The sequence below is a fragment of the Atractosteus spatula genome, chromosome 2 (assembly GCF_055471065.1).
Source record: "Atractosteus spatula isolate fAtrSpa1 chromosome 2, fAtrSpa1.hap1, whole genome shotgun sequence".
In the NCBI taxonomy this organism is placed as follows: domain Eukaryota; kingdom Metazoa; phylum Chordata; class Actinopteri; order Semionotiformes; family Lepisosteidae; genus Atractosteus; species Atractosteus spatula.
Window position 1 is genome coordinate 67,651,706 of NC_142707.1, and position 19,218 is coordinate 67,670,923.

The 19,218-nt window shown below is 37.6% G+C and overlaps 1 protein-coding gene across 8 annotated transcripts in view; it reads left to right on the top strand.

The window, feature by feature from the left end:
* Positions 1-19,218, top strand: part of ralgapa2 (Ral GTPase activating protein catalytic subunit alpha 2) — a 195,079-nt gene that overhangs the window by 60,628 nt on the left and 115,233 nt on the right. For all 8 annotated transcript variants that reach the window (XR_016094193.1, XR_016094194.1, XM_088933581.1 and 5 more), the window contains exons 11-20: positions 526-702; positions 2,642-2,776; positions 5,589-5,737; positions 6,406-6,517; positions 7,597-7,834; positions 9,476-9,640; positions 14,932-15,057; positions 16,826-16,926; positions 17,264-17,354; positions 18,078-18,251. Coding sequence is in view for 6 of the 8 variants with exons in the window: in XM_088933581.1 (XP_088789707.1) it covers positions 526-702; positions 2,642-2,776; positions 5,589-5,737; positions 6,406-6,517; positions 7,597-7,834; positions 9,476-9,640; positions 14,932-15,057; positions 16,826-16,926; positions 17,264-17,354; positions 18,078-18,251 (1,468 nt within the window). In the remaining 2 variants the exon portion in view is untranslated. The remainder of the gene's footprint in view (positions 1-525; positions 703-2,641; positions 2,777-5,588; positions 5,738-6,405; positions 6,518-7,596; positions 7,835-9,475; positions 9,641-14,931; positions 15,058-16,825; positions 16,927-17,263; positions 17,355-18,077; positions 18,252-19,218) is intronic.

Sequence of the window (19,218 nt, forward strand, 5' to 3'; positions counted from 1 at the left end):
AAGTTGTCCGCTCAACCAGAGAAGTAACGTCAACTTCTTGTGTTATGCTGCCCTCTTGTGGCGGTTGAGCAGATCTCAGCTGCAACTCGAATGAAATTGCAGTGGCCCCCTCAAAAAGCCCTTCTTCATTAAAACTTTGCATATATTGTATATTTTTTCATTCTCCTTTCTGGTTAGATTAATATAAATTATGTTAAACCTGTGATCAAACCTGAAAAGCTAACCAAGTACTTTTTTTTTCACCTACTTTTGGTCCTCTTCAGTTTAGTAACATTCTTAAGGTACTTTGCATATAATTCTGTTACCATAACCAAATAAAAAATAGGAAGAGAGATATGCGAGGTTTGTATTAGCGTGGACATTGAAAATCCCGATGGGGGGAGGAATCTGGTTCTTTTCAGTAGTGTGATGAATCTGTGAAATGTACAGTACAGCCCTGTTCTTTTAGTCATTACTCAACAAACCATAACGTGTCTTAGTGCTACATGTCTTTCCATCCAAAAGTTTCATGCTATTATTGTTCAGGCTTTTCTGTTGCCTTCCTGCGAGGCTTCAGCTACGCGGAAAGTGATTAAAGTTTACAGAAAATGGATTCTGCAAGAGAAGCCTATGTTCATGACAGAGCCCGAAAAGACCAAGCAAGAAGAGGAGGGAGACGACATCCCTGTGCATTTGCTAATATCAGAGACTGACAGCAAACAGGTAATAACTGCTGCTGGTGCAGGGACCATGGATATCGTTTGGCCTTCTCTTTTAAAAAAGTTAGCTGTCTGTTAAAGATGAAGATGGTAATGGTGTCGTTAGAATGGATGATTCTTCTGAATCCCAGATAAATTACCAACAGCTACCAAAACTCAAATCTCCAAAGTCTACCAGATCTACCAAAGTGTGTCAGGTTGGTGTTAATAATACTTTTTCAAAAAGAAGATCACACCTGTTAGTCCAAAAGTAGCTCAGATATTTTGGCAAAGACTGACGACAAACTAATTTTTTAAGTTGTATTAATTATCTCTGAATTGTGCACTGCACTAGCAAGACTAGACACCTGTACCGTAAAACATTGCTATTCGCGAGTTCTACATTTCAGATTTCGCCTTTTCACGCAAAAGCTGTAGTTATTAATTTTTTTGCTTTCCCGGACCAAATTTGTTTATTCACAGGCTGCGGAGCGGGAGAGTAAATACGGCCGTCCACTTTTCATCTCTCGGATCTGCTTCGCCCAGCCTGTACTAAAGGCGTAGTTTGGTTATCAAAGAGCTAACGTGCTCGTGCAGAAGTGCATGATGGGTTATTCGGTTTCCATCAGGAAGTGTTAGATGTACATTGTGCCCAGACCTGTTATGAGAGTAATACCCTGTATGTGACTCTGTTGTACTGCAAAATAAAAGTAACGTTAAATTACAAAAAAAACTTATGGTCCTGCTAAGTTACCACACCCTCAGTCCTCTTGTGTCTCACAGAAACTGATTAAATCAGTTTGAGGAAAGAGATCAGACGAGCCGCAGGAGCAGGAGAGCAGGCTGCTGCCTCTCCAACCACACCCCCCACTCCCACTCAGGAGAGGCCAACAGCCCCTCTTCTCTGTCCCCCTGAGGCCCCCACTTTCACAGGCCTTTACCGCCTCGTCTGTTATCACGCTCCTGTAATAACCATCATTACAGTGCAGTAGTGCTGCATTTAGAATAGGCATTAAAACAAGATGGAAAAGCAAATACAACACACTCTGCTAAGAATGAAAAAAACAAACTCTAATACAGGGTAAGCTATCATATGTGATCTATAATAATGTGTTTATTTTAAATTATAGGAGGAAAAAAGTGCTTTGTTCAAAGTTCACAGTATTCATTTTCATTAAAAATTGCTTAATTTTGCATAATGCTTGTTTTACGAGATGTGGAAACATACTGTTTTCTCCTTAAGGTCCTGCATTTGTGAATTTGCCTTTCATGGAGGCTTCAAGGTACTTAAACCTCAGAAATACTGAGGTGTTACTGTAGAGAATTGTGGTCATCACACTACAGAAAATATATTTTTGCTCTGGAATCTTATCATTCCAGGGTTTAAGGGAATATCCTGCATGGACAGATTAAAAGAGATGAACCTTTTTATTCTCAAACGCAGGAGACTGCAAGGGGACCCAATACAAGTTTTCAAAATCTCCAAAGGCATTTGAAGTCAGTGGGCGTCTTCAGAAAGAACAGCAAAACATGAATCAGGGAGCATAAGTGGAAAATCATTCAGATCTGAGAACAGGAAGCATTTTTTTCACAGAAAGAGTTGAAGGGATGATGAAGCCAGTACCCTGGCATCTTTCAAGATACATGTATGGCTGGATTAGATCGTTGGTTCAGTTAGCTACTCACTACCAAACTGGCTAGATGCACCTCATCTCACTTGTAACCTGTCTTATTTTCTTGAAACAAATCCATGCTTTTTAAACACGAACTTCTTCAGTATTTAGGACCTATTCTTTTCTATGCCCTCATGTTGTCTGTTGAAAGGGAGTACATGCGGTATGGTTTAGCTAAGGGTAAGCTGAGTTGCAATAAGTACTGTGGAAAAAAAGAAGAAAGCCTAGGTTGTCTCTAGGTGTCGGATAAGGGATGCGTTTCATGACGAGAATGCTGTTATGTTTCATCAGGCCACAGAAAGCTCTGGGCACAAGCGCACCTCCAGCTGGGGCAGAACATATTCCTTCAGCAGTGCAATAAGCAGAGGCTGCATCTCTGAAGAGGAGAACCGTGACGTCAAGGCTGGTATCCAGTCTGTGCTCCAGGTACTGCCTTGCTTCCAGTGTCTGTTTGCAAAGGCTCTCCACCAGAATTTCCTTTCTTTGGTTATGTGGTCCCCATTTTTATTTCAAACGCTAATGTGAACATTGTAATATAATGTTTTGCACAAACAGTTTTATAGAAGTGTAGCTTTCAGTAGAAACAGAAGACTTTTTATTTTTTCCCCTAATCAAAATTTAATTCTGGAGTTCTGTGCTGTGTTCATCTATGCTCTTGACACACTGTATTGAACACCTTTGACTACTTATTCGTTCTTACAGGTTTCTCAGCATGTTTAATGCACACATGCTGTTAATGTCTGTTAGTAGTTTCTGTTCATTCTGCTCACATTAATTGCTAACAAGACTATACCGCTCTAATGCCTCACAAAAGTGCATGGTTTCAGCACAAGTAGATTTTCTTATTGCATTATTTTAATCTGAGTCCTGATTTTGGAGTCAGCCTCTGGAACGGGCTCACTCATCTTTATTGATGAGGTAACTGGTGATGGTAGCAGCAGAGTGAATTCTGAAGTGTACAGACACATCTTGTTTTCTGATGTTTGAAAAGATGCCTCATTGGACAGTAGTTCTTTCTGAATGACAGTGACCCAAAACATACTGCAGAAGAGGATTGACCAAGTAAATATCCTGATTTGAATCCATGCATTTAACTTGATGCTTGATCACCATTTTCGACTTAAGTTTCCTACTCAACAACTTGAAACTGGCTGCAGATAAGGCTTGACAAAGCATCTCAAAGGAACATATCAAGAGTCTGGTGATGTCAATGGGTCACAGACTTGAAGCAGTCATTGCATACAATGGGTATGTGACCAAGTACTAACTTTACATTTACTGTAAGTTAGTTTGTCCCAGTACTTACAGTAGGGTGACCTAAAACTGGGCAGAACTGAGCACAAGAATATTTTTGTTCTGACATGGTTTAAAATGTAAGCAAAAAAATAACCAGAAACAAACGCTGACATTCTGAACTTTTCCCTAATATTTACAAAATCATTTGATTAGAAATACAAACTTAAATAGTTCACAGCAAAAAAACAATGACAAATTTCACTTCACTGTCTCAATACTTATTCTTTCCACTCAAATTCAATGTATAATTTAGTGTCTCAGGAAAACAGGAAAAGAATGTTTTGTCGCACACGCACTGACATTCTATTGAAAAGACATAACTAAATTCATTGTGCTCATTAAAATTTGTCATCAATGTGATTGATCAACAGATTGTATTCTATGAAAGTCATATACTGTACAGTGGGAAGAAGTACAAGCAATCTATCTGTGATATTTACTTTGCAGCAGATCACTGAAGCAGTCCTGTGGAACTATCTCATTCCTCCTGCATTTCCTGGACAAGCATGTGCCTGTTCACTGGTCTTTGGTCCCTAGAAGCCAAACACTATTCTAGCTCATCCTACAAATGTTCAATGAGACTTATGTCTGATGGGTTGATATCATGGATAATAAAACTATCACATTTTCATCTTGTAAATGAGCAGAGAGTGAACATGCATTGTCTTGCTTGAATCTTGTCGTGTTGGGTTAAACCTGCGGGAAGGGCAGCAGGTGCTGTGCATGGACATTATCAGTGTAGTGCAGTTTACTGTAGTCAATTCACTACAAGTGGGGTTCTGTAGCATCCAGAATCTCCTGCAAAACCCATCACATTTGGACCTCTCCAGCAATTTGTCTGTTGTATACAACAATTGATGAATTCTGCGTGTCCACACTCACTGGAATCACCCAGGGTGGTCTACACATGTCTTGATTCAAGAGGGCTTGGCTCCATTGCTGATGGGTCCACCTTAGATGTTTCTCCAGTACACTGAAGGCTGAAAGATGCTGTTCTCTTGACAACTGTAGTGTATGGTTCCTTTCTGTATTCATCTTTCATAATTTTTACAGGTTAAATTACCTCTTCATCTGGGTCCAGTCAGTTGTTTCACTAATGAGCCGATTTAGCACTTATGCAACGATCACAGTCAGACACGATTGATCAGTTAAAATGAAATCATAAAAGGTTTATCAATATCTGTATACCCCGTACAGTATTTTTCTAAAAAAAAATGCATAGACCAGTAAGTTGCTTTTTATTTTCATTATATGACTGTGAAGACTATATCAGTATAAAAAAGATGGTAACGTCTTACTCAAACGTGCAGAGTACAAAAAATAAAAGTTAAATGAATGCGCTCTCTGTGGCTCCACTTGGTTAATGGTTTGAATTCAGGCTAATGCAGCTTGAATACTGTGGCCTAATTCTGAACAGCACTTGAGAGATGGGGGATTTCTTTATCCCAGGAGACTTATTCCTATAAAACCACCTGGTCAAGTGCAAGATGGGATTGAGCCATATCAGTAGGTATTAATTAATCAATCAATCAATCAATCAATCAATCAATCAATCAATCAATCAAAGTGCTAAAGAACTGCTGCTGTATTATGTCCTTTTGGAACTGCACCACAAATAAGTCTGCCTAATAGCACTCTAGGAATGCAGGTATAGACCTGTGGTTCTCCCTGGACCTCATAACTCATTTCAGAAAGAAAACAGGATGCTGGGTTTTTAAATATTGTTTTAAGCTGTTGCTTTGGTCTTTCAGAGCGCTCAGTGTGTCTAAAAAAATTAAAGTGTGTTTTATTTGATAATTAGCAGGGTGTGTGGACTAATAGTGTAACAATTGCAATTGATTAACCTTGTTAACTTCTAATCTTAAAAGTTTGATAAGATTTATCTTACAGTAGATCACATACTGTAACTACAGAGTAAAAGGAGTGTCCTTTCTTTCCAAAGGTGTTCCTCACAAATTCAGCCAATGTCTTTTTACTTGAACCATGCCACGATGTCCCCAAGCTAATGGAAGACCAGGTTGATGTGTGTAAAGGAGTGCTTAGTATTTACAGACGGATGATTATGGAACACGCCATGAACCAGAAGACATGGTTGGTATTTAAATATACCAGGGTATATTGTGTTTTAAATACTGTATATAAGGACCAGTAGAAAGGTCTGACTTTTGTTTTATCTCTAATTAGTTAGAATAAGAGGCTTTACTTTACCTTTGAAACTGGTAGATACAAAAGATCTAAAAACACTCTCTGGAGTTGCTTTTCACAGCAGCTCTCGTTTAATTGCTGTAAAACTTTTATATTGAGACAATTCAAAACATTCTTTATAATTTACTATGGGGTGCCCTGAATAAGCTCTTAGACTTTTTTATGTAGTTTATAACGTATTTTGGTTTACCTTTCCAAATAACTACATCTTACACGTCTTTTAAAAACTGGACATTAATTTGCAAACAGTATCTTTTTTCAGAACTTGTTGTTACTAAAAGTGCTTTTATTCAGACTCTTGTTACAAAATGTTACTCAAGTCTTAAAGTGATAAAAGGTTTATGAGTGAGATTAGAAAATAAGACCTGCTTTCTGTTGATCTTTTTAAAATGATAAAAACATAGCATTCAGAACTCCTCATAGATAAAGGAAAAAAAACACACGGTACAGTATATTGAAGACAGGTACACCTGCCTGGAATGGGAAGGTATATTTCTGTAGTTTTGCTCAGTAACTTTGAGAGGTTCCACACATGACGGGATGTGTTTGAACAGGGAACAGATGCTGCAGGTGCTGCTCAGAATAACAGAAGCAGTGATGCGGAGATCTCAGGAGAACCAGAGGAAGGACCCATTTGCAGAGAGCCTGGCATGTCTCCTTTTCCGGGTAAGCACTACACAAGGGGGCTCCAAGAAGCTTCCTGGTAAAGATGCGTGACAGACCCCACCCCGAGCTAGGGCAGTGCGAGGGATCTACAGATGTGAAACCTCAGCATGGGGCATGAAAGTAGTTACAAGAGATTTTATTCCAAATATTTACAGCCAAAGACTTTACAACAGCTGTCTCTTAACTGCTAATACAGCCCCAACCATCTGCAGCAGAGTGTGTCCTTTATATACTGAAGGCACTAGTTTAACCCTATGTGAGAATGTGCACTTTTTCACCCCCACTAGTAATCTAATAAGCGATACCTAGTGAGTCTATTTACAAATATGAGAGGCCCTGTGGCACCCCCTAGTGGCCGTGTGCCTGTGATTGCAGTCCCAGTTTAGGCTGGTCCACCACAACGTATAAATGGAATTGTAAAGGAGAATGCTGTTAATGGATGAGATACTTTGCATTATGGTTATAATAATATTATATGTTAATTTTTAACATTACAATTGAATTGAATATCATGAAAAACTGTTTAGTCAGCATGTTTAACTAAGAGTGCTCTGTGTATTATTTTTATTTTTGTAAGGAAATTAACAAAAGATCAAGACTCTTACGGAGAGTTTAGGCGTGTAGTGGGATGTGGTGGTAATAGGGTTGGAAATAATATTAATTAGCAGAAAAGTATTTTTTACATTCTGAGTAGAATAGTGGTTGATTTTTACATTTCATATTTCTGAGTGAGTAGTTTCTTAGTCTTGGTATGATTATCAATATTTTTAACCATTACATGATGGCATCTGTAAGTCAAAGAATATTGTACAGTATGTCACTAAACAGAGCAAAGTACTGTAAATGGCTGGTGAATTAAGCTCTCTGTGGACAATATTATATGGAATAGTTTAATTTAGTAATTTAGTTTTCCTCCATTTATGCAAACACCTTTGAAGATATGTAGTACACCTAATGCTGACAGTCAATTACACATTGAATAATTTTGTTTTAGATAGATACTTTATTGATCCCATGAGGGAAATTTGCTACAGTTTGTTGATAACTCCTGTCTGTCTTTCACTTCTTTCTGTGTCCAGACAATAATAGTGGCCTGGGTGCGAGCCAATCTGAGTGTGTTTGTATCCAGGGAGTTATGGGATGAGCTCCTCAGTGTGTTATCGTCTCTTACTGACTGGGAGGAACTGATCAACGAGTGGGCCAACATCATGGACTCCCTGACGACAGTGCTAGTCCGCTCAGTCTACGGTCTAGATATGAGCAATCTGCCCTTGGACAAGCTGAGTGAACAGAAAGAAAAGATACAGAGAGGCAGAGGTACTGTACATGACATTCCTTTTAATTGTAACTCCCAGTTGTAACTTGACATGTTTCACATCATTGATCTCAGTGGATTTTTAACTCTGTTGTTTGTATATTAATATTTAAAGAGAAAAAATCTGTGAACTCCTTACTTTTTTCACATATTTCACGTACAGTATATGAAACCTAAAATGTTATTAAATTACAGTCCTAATAATAGATTAATTTAACCTGATGAAACACAACATTTATTTATCCTGAAATGATACAACATTTAACAGCCATGTATGATAAAATATGAAAACCTTTAAATTCAATAACTCGTGGTACCACCTTGTATAGCAATGTGTTACCACCTTGTGTAGTTCTTGTTCAGTTGTTTTTTTATAGTTGAGTCATGATCTGCCACATTAGCCAAAGCAGGAATGGCCTGCGGTTCCTTGGATGTTACTCTGGAGTTCTTTATAACTTCCTTGTGGATTTTCCAGTTTGTTCTTGGAAAGACTTTAGTAGGATGACTGCTCTCAGATAGAGTGACTGTGGCCTAGATGTTTCTCTGTTTGTGGACTATTTGTCTGACTGTGTCTTGGTGAAACCCCAAATCCATAGAAATGGTTTTGTAAAGATGAGGACCAATAACTCTTTTTGTGAGATCCTCATGGCATAACTTTACTATCCCAACTGTATGGTGAAGACCAAACTCATGTTCCTGATGTTTAGGGTGGGGCCTTCCAAACTGATTACTCAGGATCTACCTGAGTATTTAAACAACTGATTCTAATCGTTCATCTAATTGAGCTAAGGAAACTAGGGGTTCATTTACTTTTTCACTTCCCTTGTACCTTAATTACACATTTTTGTTCCAAAAGACATGGAATTGGCTATTATAAACCCTGTTGGGTATATACATAATTACTGGTTTTGATTCAAGAAGGCTACCATAGTAAAATTATGAAAATTACATATTTATATTTGGAAATTGCAAACTTGTTCTAGGTACTGTAGGAGAAAAAAAACGTAATTCAGATTGTCATTGACGTAACCAATTTAATGTCTTCTTAGTTTCAGCGTTAAACTTCCATTGTTTATATTCTACGATCATTAGAATCATTGAATCATTGCTCTACAAGATTATTTGCATTAAAAAATCATTATGTGTCCTTTGTTACACGGTATCTTAAAAAAACTGCCATTCTAAGTTAAGCCTGCAGTCTGAATTCACTGGAAGTTGATAAAACATAATTTATAGTGAAAAATGCAGGAGTATCAAATCAATTTTCCTTTAAATAAAATCATCAGTGCTCATATTTGATTGTAGTTCAGGTGGGTTTATTGTAGCTGAGAGTAGTCCTTGTTACAAGGCTATGAGTGTAGTGAATTCTCATGGGTGACATTTGTCTGCATTTGAAAGGAGTGAGTGAAGTGGTAAAAGACTTTTTGTGTTTTGAGAAGTGACTGTTGTGTTTGGGCATTGTGGGATATAAAGGGAACAGTGGTCCTCTTATATGCTAGTATGGCATCTCAATTGTATGACTGTACTGCCGCTCACCATTCAATAATTTTTTGCCTTTCAGCAAGCTAATAAGTGTGCTTTGTCTTAAGATGGTGGCCAGGTACTCTTAGATCCTGTAGACATGTTTATTGTCTGTTTTTAAGGTGTGATTCAAGATGCTCAAAAAGCAGCAGCAGTTGGCAGGTCATTTTCTCTGAGCTGGAAGAATCAGGCAGATGCCCAGGAGCCAATGAGATTCAGAAGTGCTACAACGTCAGGGGCTCCAGGGGTGGAGAAAGCACGAAATAATGTTCGCCAAAAAGCCACAGGTCAGGATGGCATCATATTAAGTTTTTTCAATTTAATTTATTGCCATATTTTAACCTTTTTAAAATAATATCTGGATGAATGATAAGTTTTATATTTTTGGTTTACCTTTAGTTCAATATTATACCCCAGTAATTTTGTACTTTCAAATGCTATATACTGTATAGCTTCCCTTTTCTGGTGATATGTTTACCAGTGATACAGTTAATGTACAGTATAATCCTTTGTATAGTTTAGAGTTGTATATTGGGTACATAACTAAAGGGTTTCTATGTGATTTTTTTGGGATGGCATTAAAGCCTTACCATGTAAGAAATCATTTGAAAATTAGAAGAGACATTCTCATTAATGTTTATGGCAAGATCAAAGCCTCCTTGTAGTTCTTTTTTCTGCTGTCATTCTTAGACTTTGTTCCTGAAGCATGTTTGACACAGGTTTCTTGGTATACTGCTTGGAATTATTAATCAATCTTGACACCAGTAATCAACAACACAAAATAAATTTGTTTAGGCTGCCTGTCCTAGTACAGTATATTAGTCTAAACCACCAAAGGTTTTCCGTACCCCTTAATGAGAGTTTTTTTCACACCTTCAATGACATTGTGGCAAAAAGGTTAGCATAAATAGTGAGCAGGTATCTTATAGTGAAACTGGAAATGAATGGCAGTATAATAATTCTAAATTAAGCCTTTTTTCAGTTGAATAAGGGACAAACATACTGCAGATGAATCCCCTCAGTCACTTTTCATTGTTAAAGTAAAGGATGGGAATCGCCTTTTCAAGATTTGCAGTTTTGAGGACTAACAACCTGACCAGTTACCCAGGACCCAGGTCATGATGGGAACCAATGAAGCCAGGTTATATCACATATAGAAGTGAGAAAATATACATCGAATCATCACTTTTTAATACTGTATATACAAATCAAATATGAGTCCTGTTTGTGGAGGGTTCTTTTTGCACTGCACATGATTGCAAGAATGGCAGTGTGCTGTAGTGCAGATATTCATTGAGCGAGATGTTTGTGACAAGTTGAACCTTTCTAAAAGTAAATGTGTTCTTGACCTCTGAAAAGGGGTAGGTCAATTTCTTAAGGAGTGTGTTTGGAAGCAAAGTTACTGTGAAAGTATTCTATGATACCAAAGTTTAATTCTAATTTTAGGTTGTAAGTAAAAGTCACTTTCCAGGGAAAGTTCTTTAGAGTGAATATTGGCCCACTCTCTGGATTTCTGCTCTGGCACCTACAGTATAAACTCTAACTGGTTGTTTGCTACACAGTGCCCCAAATAGACCATGTTTATCCCTTTTCTGTGACTTCTGGTGCCCATGAATTCCAGGATTTGGAAGAAAAGATTTACATTTTTTCAGGGTGGTTATGAAAACATAAACTGTAGTGCAGACTATTTTTTACTTTAAAGTTTTTTTTATCAAGTGTGGCAAATGCTGGGTCTTACCTTGTCATTTGTCATAAAACAGCAGTTTCCCTCAAAAATGTGTAAAAACAATAGAGGCAATTATTTTCTTCTTCCAAATTGCTCAGATGTGCAAATGTCTTTGTCCAAGTCTATTAAACTGATATTCGTGACCTAAAAATGCAAACATGCTGCAAAATATCTTTCAGAAAATACTGCTCATCACAAAAGGATCACATGAATGTGAAATCACAACATATGTCGAAGGAAATCTTCTAGAGTAGCGGCTGACAAGCAACATAATGGTTTCTTTTCAGTGCTTTATTGTATGGTTTTCAGCAAGTCATTACCTATGCATCTTACTTTTATATCTTGTTTAATTGGCTCACTTAGCAAATTGTATTCTGCTTGATACAATAACAAGATTGCATTATGGACTGTGATACACAGTGAAACAGTGCATTTCAGTGGGTGCTGGCTGTGGCTGCGTGTTCTTAAAGGGATAATTCCTGATCACAAAAGGCAAGCAGATGGTGTCTATTGTGCTCTTTAGCTTCACCTTTGAAAGGCTACATGTTTCAGAGTCAGTAGTTAAACAGAACTGATCCCCGTTGACAGTTTACAAATTGGGGTGCGCACGTCACCTCATAAATAATTTAAAGCATTATTTGTAGTTTATCAAAGACTTCTAAGTGACAGGGTGGTGATGAAAGAGTGGTCTCACAAGTGCCTGATTCCCTCTCCTTATCTGCCGTTGGACTGTCTATGAAGCCAATCAGTATACCTACTGCTTTCACTATATCCATTGAAGTGAATGCAAGTGAAATAAATACATGCGTCATAATACCTCTTTGGGTTACAAATTATGGTTGTGTTTTTGTTTTCACTTTTTCACTCTTTGATTTTAATTCCCTTTGATTAAAAATAAGAACTTTATTGAAAAGCTGAAAACTGAAAAAAAATATTAACAATTGTAAAGTGACTTGCAAAGTGAACATTAGCTTTTTCTGATGGTAGTACTTGTTTATCTGCCTTTCTATACCATTTAATTTCATGTACTGTATGTCTTGTGTTGTGTTCTTAATGAATGCAACACACTTAGGCAGTGTGAAGTCAGGATGCAGAACAGGGAATACAGTGAATAATGCTAAGTGTTTTTGAATCCATTCATTTTTGATAATAAATTATTACACATAGACAATATTAAGAGCTTGTTAAGTTTTAAACAGATGTAGTTCAGCCTGAAGGAGAGCTCTCTGAAGTTTGCTGCCTCTGTGTGTGAGATGAAAACACAGGCTGCCTCAAATTTCCCTTTTCTCTTCCTAATTGGATTTTTCATGCATTGAACTTCAAACACACTAATATCCCCTTCATTTTGAGAATTCAAACATCAATCACACTGCCATCTTAATAGTTTCATTAGGAATATAATTAATTGCTTATTAAAATGCGTAAAAGATACACTATACAGCAATAATGAAATGTCTGAAAAGGGAGTAATTAAAATGTGTTGTTGCAAAGCATAATACTTCCCTTTCATAACCTTCTTAAAGATTAAGACTCAAGTACAGACAAGATAGAATAGTCCTAATACAAAACATGAAACTATAGGTATACTTTTTAATCTATACTTCGTTAAAAGTGATACCATTTGTTCTGCATATAAAGTATTATGTATTTCATTTGTTGAAATGCATTTAGTAAAACAATTAATTGTTTTAAGGTTTTTCATTAAATGCCAGACCGTGACTGATTTTCACCATTGCTCTTGACTGTTCCCTTACACACAGATAAGTTCTTTCACAACATTTTATACACATTGTAGAGCAATAATTAAAATAGATAGATAGATACTTTATTGATCCCGTGAGGGATTTTAATTTAATCCCTCATTAAATGTAATTAGAATGAAAGTGTCCTTGCTCATTCTGTATCTATGGAGTTATAAAGTAGTAAAGATTCTAAATGCTGAGGGTACTGATAGAGTAAAAGAAAAACATCTGCTTTAAATCCCTGTGGATAACAAGCTGTTATTAAAAAATAACTTGTATGTCATTATTTCACCAAATTTATGTTTTCAGGGTGCTGCCTCTATTTAATAACATTGTCAATTTTTCAGGTGTTCCTTGACTTTCCTTTCCTAGTCTTTCCTGAAAGTATTTTCAGCTCCTGGTCATGAGGCTTCGGTATTATTCTGTGAGCCTGGAATCCAACTCGGTTTCTGTTAACGAGCACTTATTGAAGTTCATCTTTTTTCATTTTTTTGTTTCCCTTCGTGCATTTAATTGTTATATAACTTGACTAGCTTTGATGGCGTTAGTATAATTATGATGATGTGTATTGTGGGTTGGGTTTGGATTCTATATTGATCATATATCCTTCTCTCACTCTTTTCCAACGAAAGCTAAGCGAAGCCAGTCTATCAGCAACTGTGTGCAGCTTTACGAGGCTTTGCCTGCTACTAAAAGTGTGCCTATGCTTCTACACACTGTGAGCTCTTTCTTGCCTGGTATCTCTTCCAGCTCTTGTTCTCAGAGACTTTCAGGTAGTGTACTTGAAAGCCAGCTTTTGCTTCACTTCTTACCACTTTCTGTGCATGTCTTGTGTTTTCTGTTTGTTTTCCCTTCGCATGTTTTTATGTTATGCACAGTTCATCTTGCAAGTGCTGCATCAACTAAGAAGCAGCCTTTTTGTTTCATTTGGCTCCTCAAAGTAAAATTCAAGAAGCATTGTGCTATTAAGGCATTTAAATGTCTTATTCATTTGTCTCCTTTTAAAAGAATAAGGATAGAAATCGGAAAAAAACTTTAGATCTGAAGTAAAATACAGATTATTAGAATCTGCTTGCTAGAATTCACCTAGTGCAAGAATTTAATTAAGTAAATATCCTTATTATCTTTGTCCTTTTTTGTGCTTGAGTTTAAAATTACTGTTACTGAGGCAATCCGCATACAACTGAGGCAATCCACCTATTATCTGTTGAAATATTTAACTTTCTATATTTAAATGTTAGACTTAGTAGTTGATTTATCCTGGGTTAATCGATATATAGAGTACACTACATTGCAGATATCTTAGATGAAGTCAGGAGTTACAATGTACATTATTAGTACCAACAATTCATCAGATGGTCCAGTAGCGTTCTTTACCATTAAAATTACACTGTTTAGTTTGGGTGAAAAGAAACTAAAGCAATTTTAATTTACATTGATCAGAACCAACACTTTATCACATTCAAAAAGTTAATCACAGCAGCTCAAGGTAAACAATACATGAGCCAGTATGTTGTAGCTGCTAAACTATATTTACCAATACAATCTAATTGACTCATGGGGAGGTGTTTCTCATCATCGACATGTTGTTCTTCACACACCAAGACTACTTTTTGCTCTGTTTAATACATATCTACTATCTTACTATTATCTTTCAGATAATACTTATCTGAAAACAAAATGGCTAAAATCCCAGTGGGAGAGTGCCACAAAATGTTATGTTTTATGTTAAGAAAAAATACTGAGTGAAAAGAGGGGAACAGTGCAAAACGTCTGAGACTTTTGCACAGTATAAGAACTTAAAGTCCATCTGGTTTGTCCATGGTTTGTTAGGTTGCTAGTAACAGTCTGTATACATATTTATATGCATTTGATGATGTATATAAAGTGTAAATATCTTTGTTCTACCCCTCATACATACCCCCTTGTGACAACATAGCCATCTTAGTCCTACTGAACAGTAACAAGCGATAAATACTTCCACATAACCCATGCATACAGAAACCAGCGAAGTTCCACGTATTAATTGACTAACATAAACTCAAGGCAGCGCAGCCAGCGCTGGCGCCCTTGTGGAGGGTCTGACTGTGTTTCCTGCTGCCGGCTGCAGAGGTGGACGAGTGCCCGCAGGCTGACGGCGGGGCCGAGGGGGAGCCCACGGAGCTGGGGGAGCAGGAGCTCCCTCGCAGCAGCAGCACTTCCGACATCGCGCGGCAGCTCTCCGAAACGCTTCAAGGTACGGTAGGGCCTTCAAGGTAGGCTGGTCGGGGCTGCTCGGCTTGCAGCCCTCTCTGCTTGTCATTCTCCAGAGCAGCGCCCGAGTCCTCCTATATAGCCCGCCCGCCGATTGCTCATTCAAATGTTCAAGCAGTAGCTGAAGACACTTTCTGATACAACCAGTTGAGTAGGCCGACTCTTTCTTAGCCACTCGGGATTCTTTTGGATATTGTCACTGTTGTTCGTTACTTTTTGCTCCTGTTATCATCAGAAGTAGTAGCTGGAGTGGGGCTGGGGATGAGTCGAGCTGGGCATTTTTTTGTGGCATGTTTTTTTTTTTTTTAGCATTTGGTTCATAACCTCCCATTGTCTGTACTGTATTGACACTCATGTTTCACTAAACTAACCAAGAATCATTTCATCAAGTTCACGAAGCTGACTTCAGGTGGTAGAAAAGATATTAGAAAATTCCTCTCAATTTACATGGAACAGTTGCGACAATTAAATTGTTTGATAAATATGACAAAGATCTTAAGAGTTGGAAAAATACATCTCTGGCTGTTCTCCACCAGGTGTGCTGTACGTGGAGAGATATATCTGACTGGTTATAACTTTAGATATTCCTAAGGATGTAAAGGTTAAAAAATGCCTGGCTATCTATGGCATTATTTATCTGCCAAGTAAATGTTTTGTGGTAATACTTTTATGCCTGGACAAGCCTGAACTCGCAGCACCTGGTTTCCTTGGAAGCTTGGCACAGTCTGGCAAGGGGCCGGATACGACCCGGAGCCACTAGGAGTTGCTTGGGCTAATTATTCCAGTCTCCCTCATTCAATTAACAGGTGCTTCAGTCATTAGAACTTACTATTTTAACCCTGTTACGCCACTGGTGTGGTGTTCTGTCATCGAGGTGCTTTCAGGATAAAGGCAGTGCGTTTACAGTACTGACCCGCGTCTCTGAAAGCTTGTCTCTGTCCGGATCTGCCCGAGGTCTTCCAAGTTTGTCCCAAATGCCCGATAATATCAAATCTCCTGCCCAGCACCGGGCCAGTGGCTCCAAATCCTCCTCCAGATTTCCTCACAGCAGCCCAGTCTCCCTGTCTGTTCCTGCCCTGAAGACTGCGCTTCCCAACCCCCATTTCCCTTTCTTAATCTCCATCACTCCCCGTCCTCCCTCGGCCATCTCCGGCGGCCCCCGAGCTCCACCACTTCAGCTCTCCCCACCAGCCTCCGGAAATCACCGAGCTCTAGCACTCAGATACCAGCCTGTCAGTCAGCAAGACGCGGCTGCCAGTTCCCTAACAGAATTTATGGAAAACTGACATGATTAATGTAACACAGTGGATTGGCTGTCTAATGATGACTCGTCTGGCGATTTGATGTGAAGTTATTTTAACATCTCCAGGGTCACAGACTGGCATCTGGTTTAAAAAAAAAAGGAGGTTGTTACAAACATGCTGTTTTGACAGAAAAATGTAAATTAGCTGTACACATTTCACATCTTAAGATATCTGATAGGTGATCTTGTATTAGCTCTGCTTAAAATATATATATATTTGAAGTACACAAAAATGAGAAAATTATGAGAGAGGAGAGTTTTAGGGAAAATTACAGATGTGAGGATAACTGATGTTTTAAGATGGTCTCATTAAGAGTTCATACAAATAACTAATTTGGTTGGTGTTAACCGAATTCAATTTTAATTATGTTAAACTCTGTAACACATTTAACAGCAAATCTAAATTTCTGTTCTTTAGAGACTTTTCCAAATGTCTGCATAATTACAGGTCAAAAAAGGGAGTATTCACCAAATGCCAGTAGTTCAGACATGAGAACCTGTGGCCTAGAGAACACCTCGACAGTGAGAAGAGAGAGTGAGCCTCCTGTGGTGAGTCATTGAGCTTTGGGCTGAGATACAGCCTACATCAATAACTTCCAGTCAGCTACAAAAAGGTGCATTAAACATTTTTTTTTCTTTTCTGAACATTTAATTCCGTCTGCCTGCAGTGTGGAAGTCATTTTGTTTTCTTCTGACCTGTCTATTTGAGTATTTAGCCGTTTTCTTTAGAAAGATCGTAGTGTGTTAGAACTGTTGGAAAGGATTACGAAAGTGCTTTGAGGGTGTCTGTATAGGAGAAAAGGTTGCATTTAAGTTCTGTTCTGCTTATGTCTTTGTAGCCATCTGTGTATCCCAAATGCTAAATAATTTTTTTTAATTATTCAAGATTCTCGTACGACGAAGTAGCAGTCCTGCTGATGTAGAATACCCTGGGGACTCTCACTTACATTTCGGAAAGACAAGACCACGAGAAAAAAGTGAGTTGTAATGGAACTCTCAACAGCATAATATAATTAAATCAAATAATAACTGGTAGACCATAACTGAAAGTAATTTGTCATATTGCAAAATAATCACAGTTGTTACAATGAAGTGTCACAGTTTAACAAGTAACTTGGTTACAAAGTGAAGTATGCAGATTAGAGCATTTTATAACACTATACTGTATACTGTATAGAGATATAGTCTTGAAATAAGAAACAGTGCAGTGCAAGGTACTGAATGAGTAATGCAACAGATGAAGAACCAATTAATATTAGTAAACATGTTAACATTTTAGGAATTTATAGAAAATTGAAAATTGTAGAAAGAAGCTTTGGTAGCTGGTGTCTAGTGGTGGTATGCTGCTGCTGATGTGTTAGTTTCAGGGTAAGGCGGTTAAGAACCTTGGGTACATACTGAAAAGCTGAGTTTTGATAATTTACTAATGCATTGTTTCCAATTCAAAAAGGAAGCTTACAGAATTTTATTGTGAACCTTGTTATAACACATGTAGATTTTCCTTTGGTAGCATTTTCCAAGTACTTCTGAATTTTAATTTTGACAAAACCATGCTTTTGTATAAACAAGACAAACAAGCTCACAACAAGACACATTTTGTAACACTAGTGACTTTTTACTTCCCGAATTAATCTAAAAGACCTTGCAGCAAATAGTACAGCAATGCACTGATAAATGACTCTCTGTAAATTAACTCGTAGGTGAGAGTGTGAGCAGTGAAACCTCCAATGGTTACATCAACGAGAATGATGTCAGCCTGATGTCATGGCAGGCTTTTGAGGAAGAGCAGGACTCCCAGTCTCCCAGTGATGTCACCATTGACCCAGATACACAGCGAAGTCTTCTGCAGCTGAGCCCCACAGATGCACTGACAGGTACTATTGAACCGACACCCAGCACAATTTATAGTCACAGACCTCACAAGGTGTAACTACTGTAATTTAACCAATACAAAGGTTTCATTCTGTGGTGTCTTCTGGAATTCATTCTGCAATGGATCACAGGCTTTCACCTATTAACAATATCAACTGAAAAGATTTGCCCTGACTTTTATAGCGTTAAATGAGTAATTTAAGTACTACAGTATAAAGATGCATCAAAACTATCCATGCTGGAACTTCAAGTTGTGATTCTTTTTTTGGGATACACAAAGACTACAGTGACAAGGCAGTTGCTTTTACTATTCCTGCTGTTTGGACACCAGAGAGGAATTTAGTGTCTCAAAGCTACTGTATATGTTCAAGATGGACAACAAATACAGGCACCATAAAAAGTCAGGCATTTTAACAGCTTTATGTATTTCACTGCACAAATGCACTTCCCAGTGAACTTGCTGCCTGAATAGATTCAGTAGTCATGAATGCATGCCAATGGCATCTCCTCTGTTTCAAAAATGTGTATTGTCCACTGAATTGTATCCCGTTTAAAATTTGTAGGTGCAGTGTTTATGCTCTATATTATGTCAAGTTCTTATCTTTTAATAGCACCACAAAAAGAAAAATGTATTTGGCTAACATACACAAGACACAGTTATGCTGCTGCAATAGGAATTTAAAGACATTTATTATAGAGAAAAAAGGGCACAGAATCATATAATTAAAAAAACATTATCCTCTATTTAACAATTTTAGCAGAGACTTCAGCATTCAAATGAGTCTGAAATTTCTGTAGTTTCAAATGATAGAGATCCTTACAAAATGTAGCGTATTTCCAAAGATAATTTTAGTTTATTTTAATTACATTCTTTACAGTTTTTATTTTATATAAATATATTGTTTACTGGTTATAGCTACAGTGTAGAGAGATATATGGTTAAGAAATGTCATGTTTTATTCGATGTGT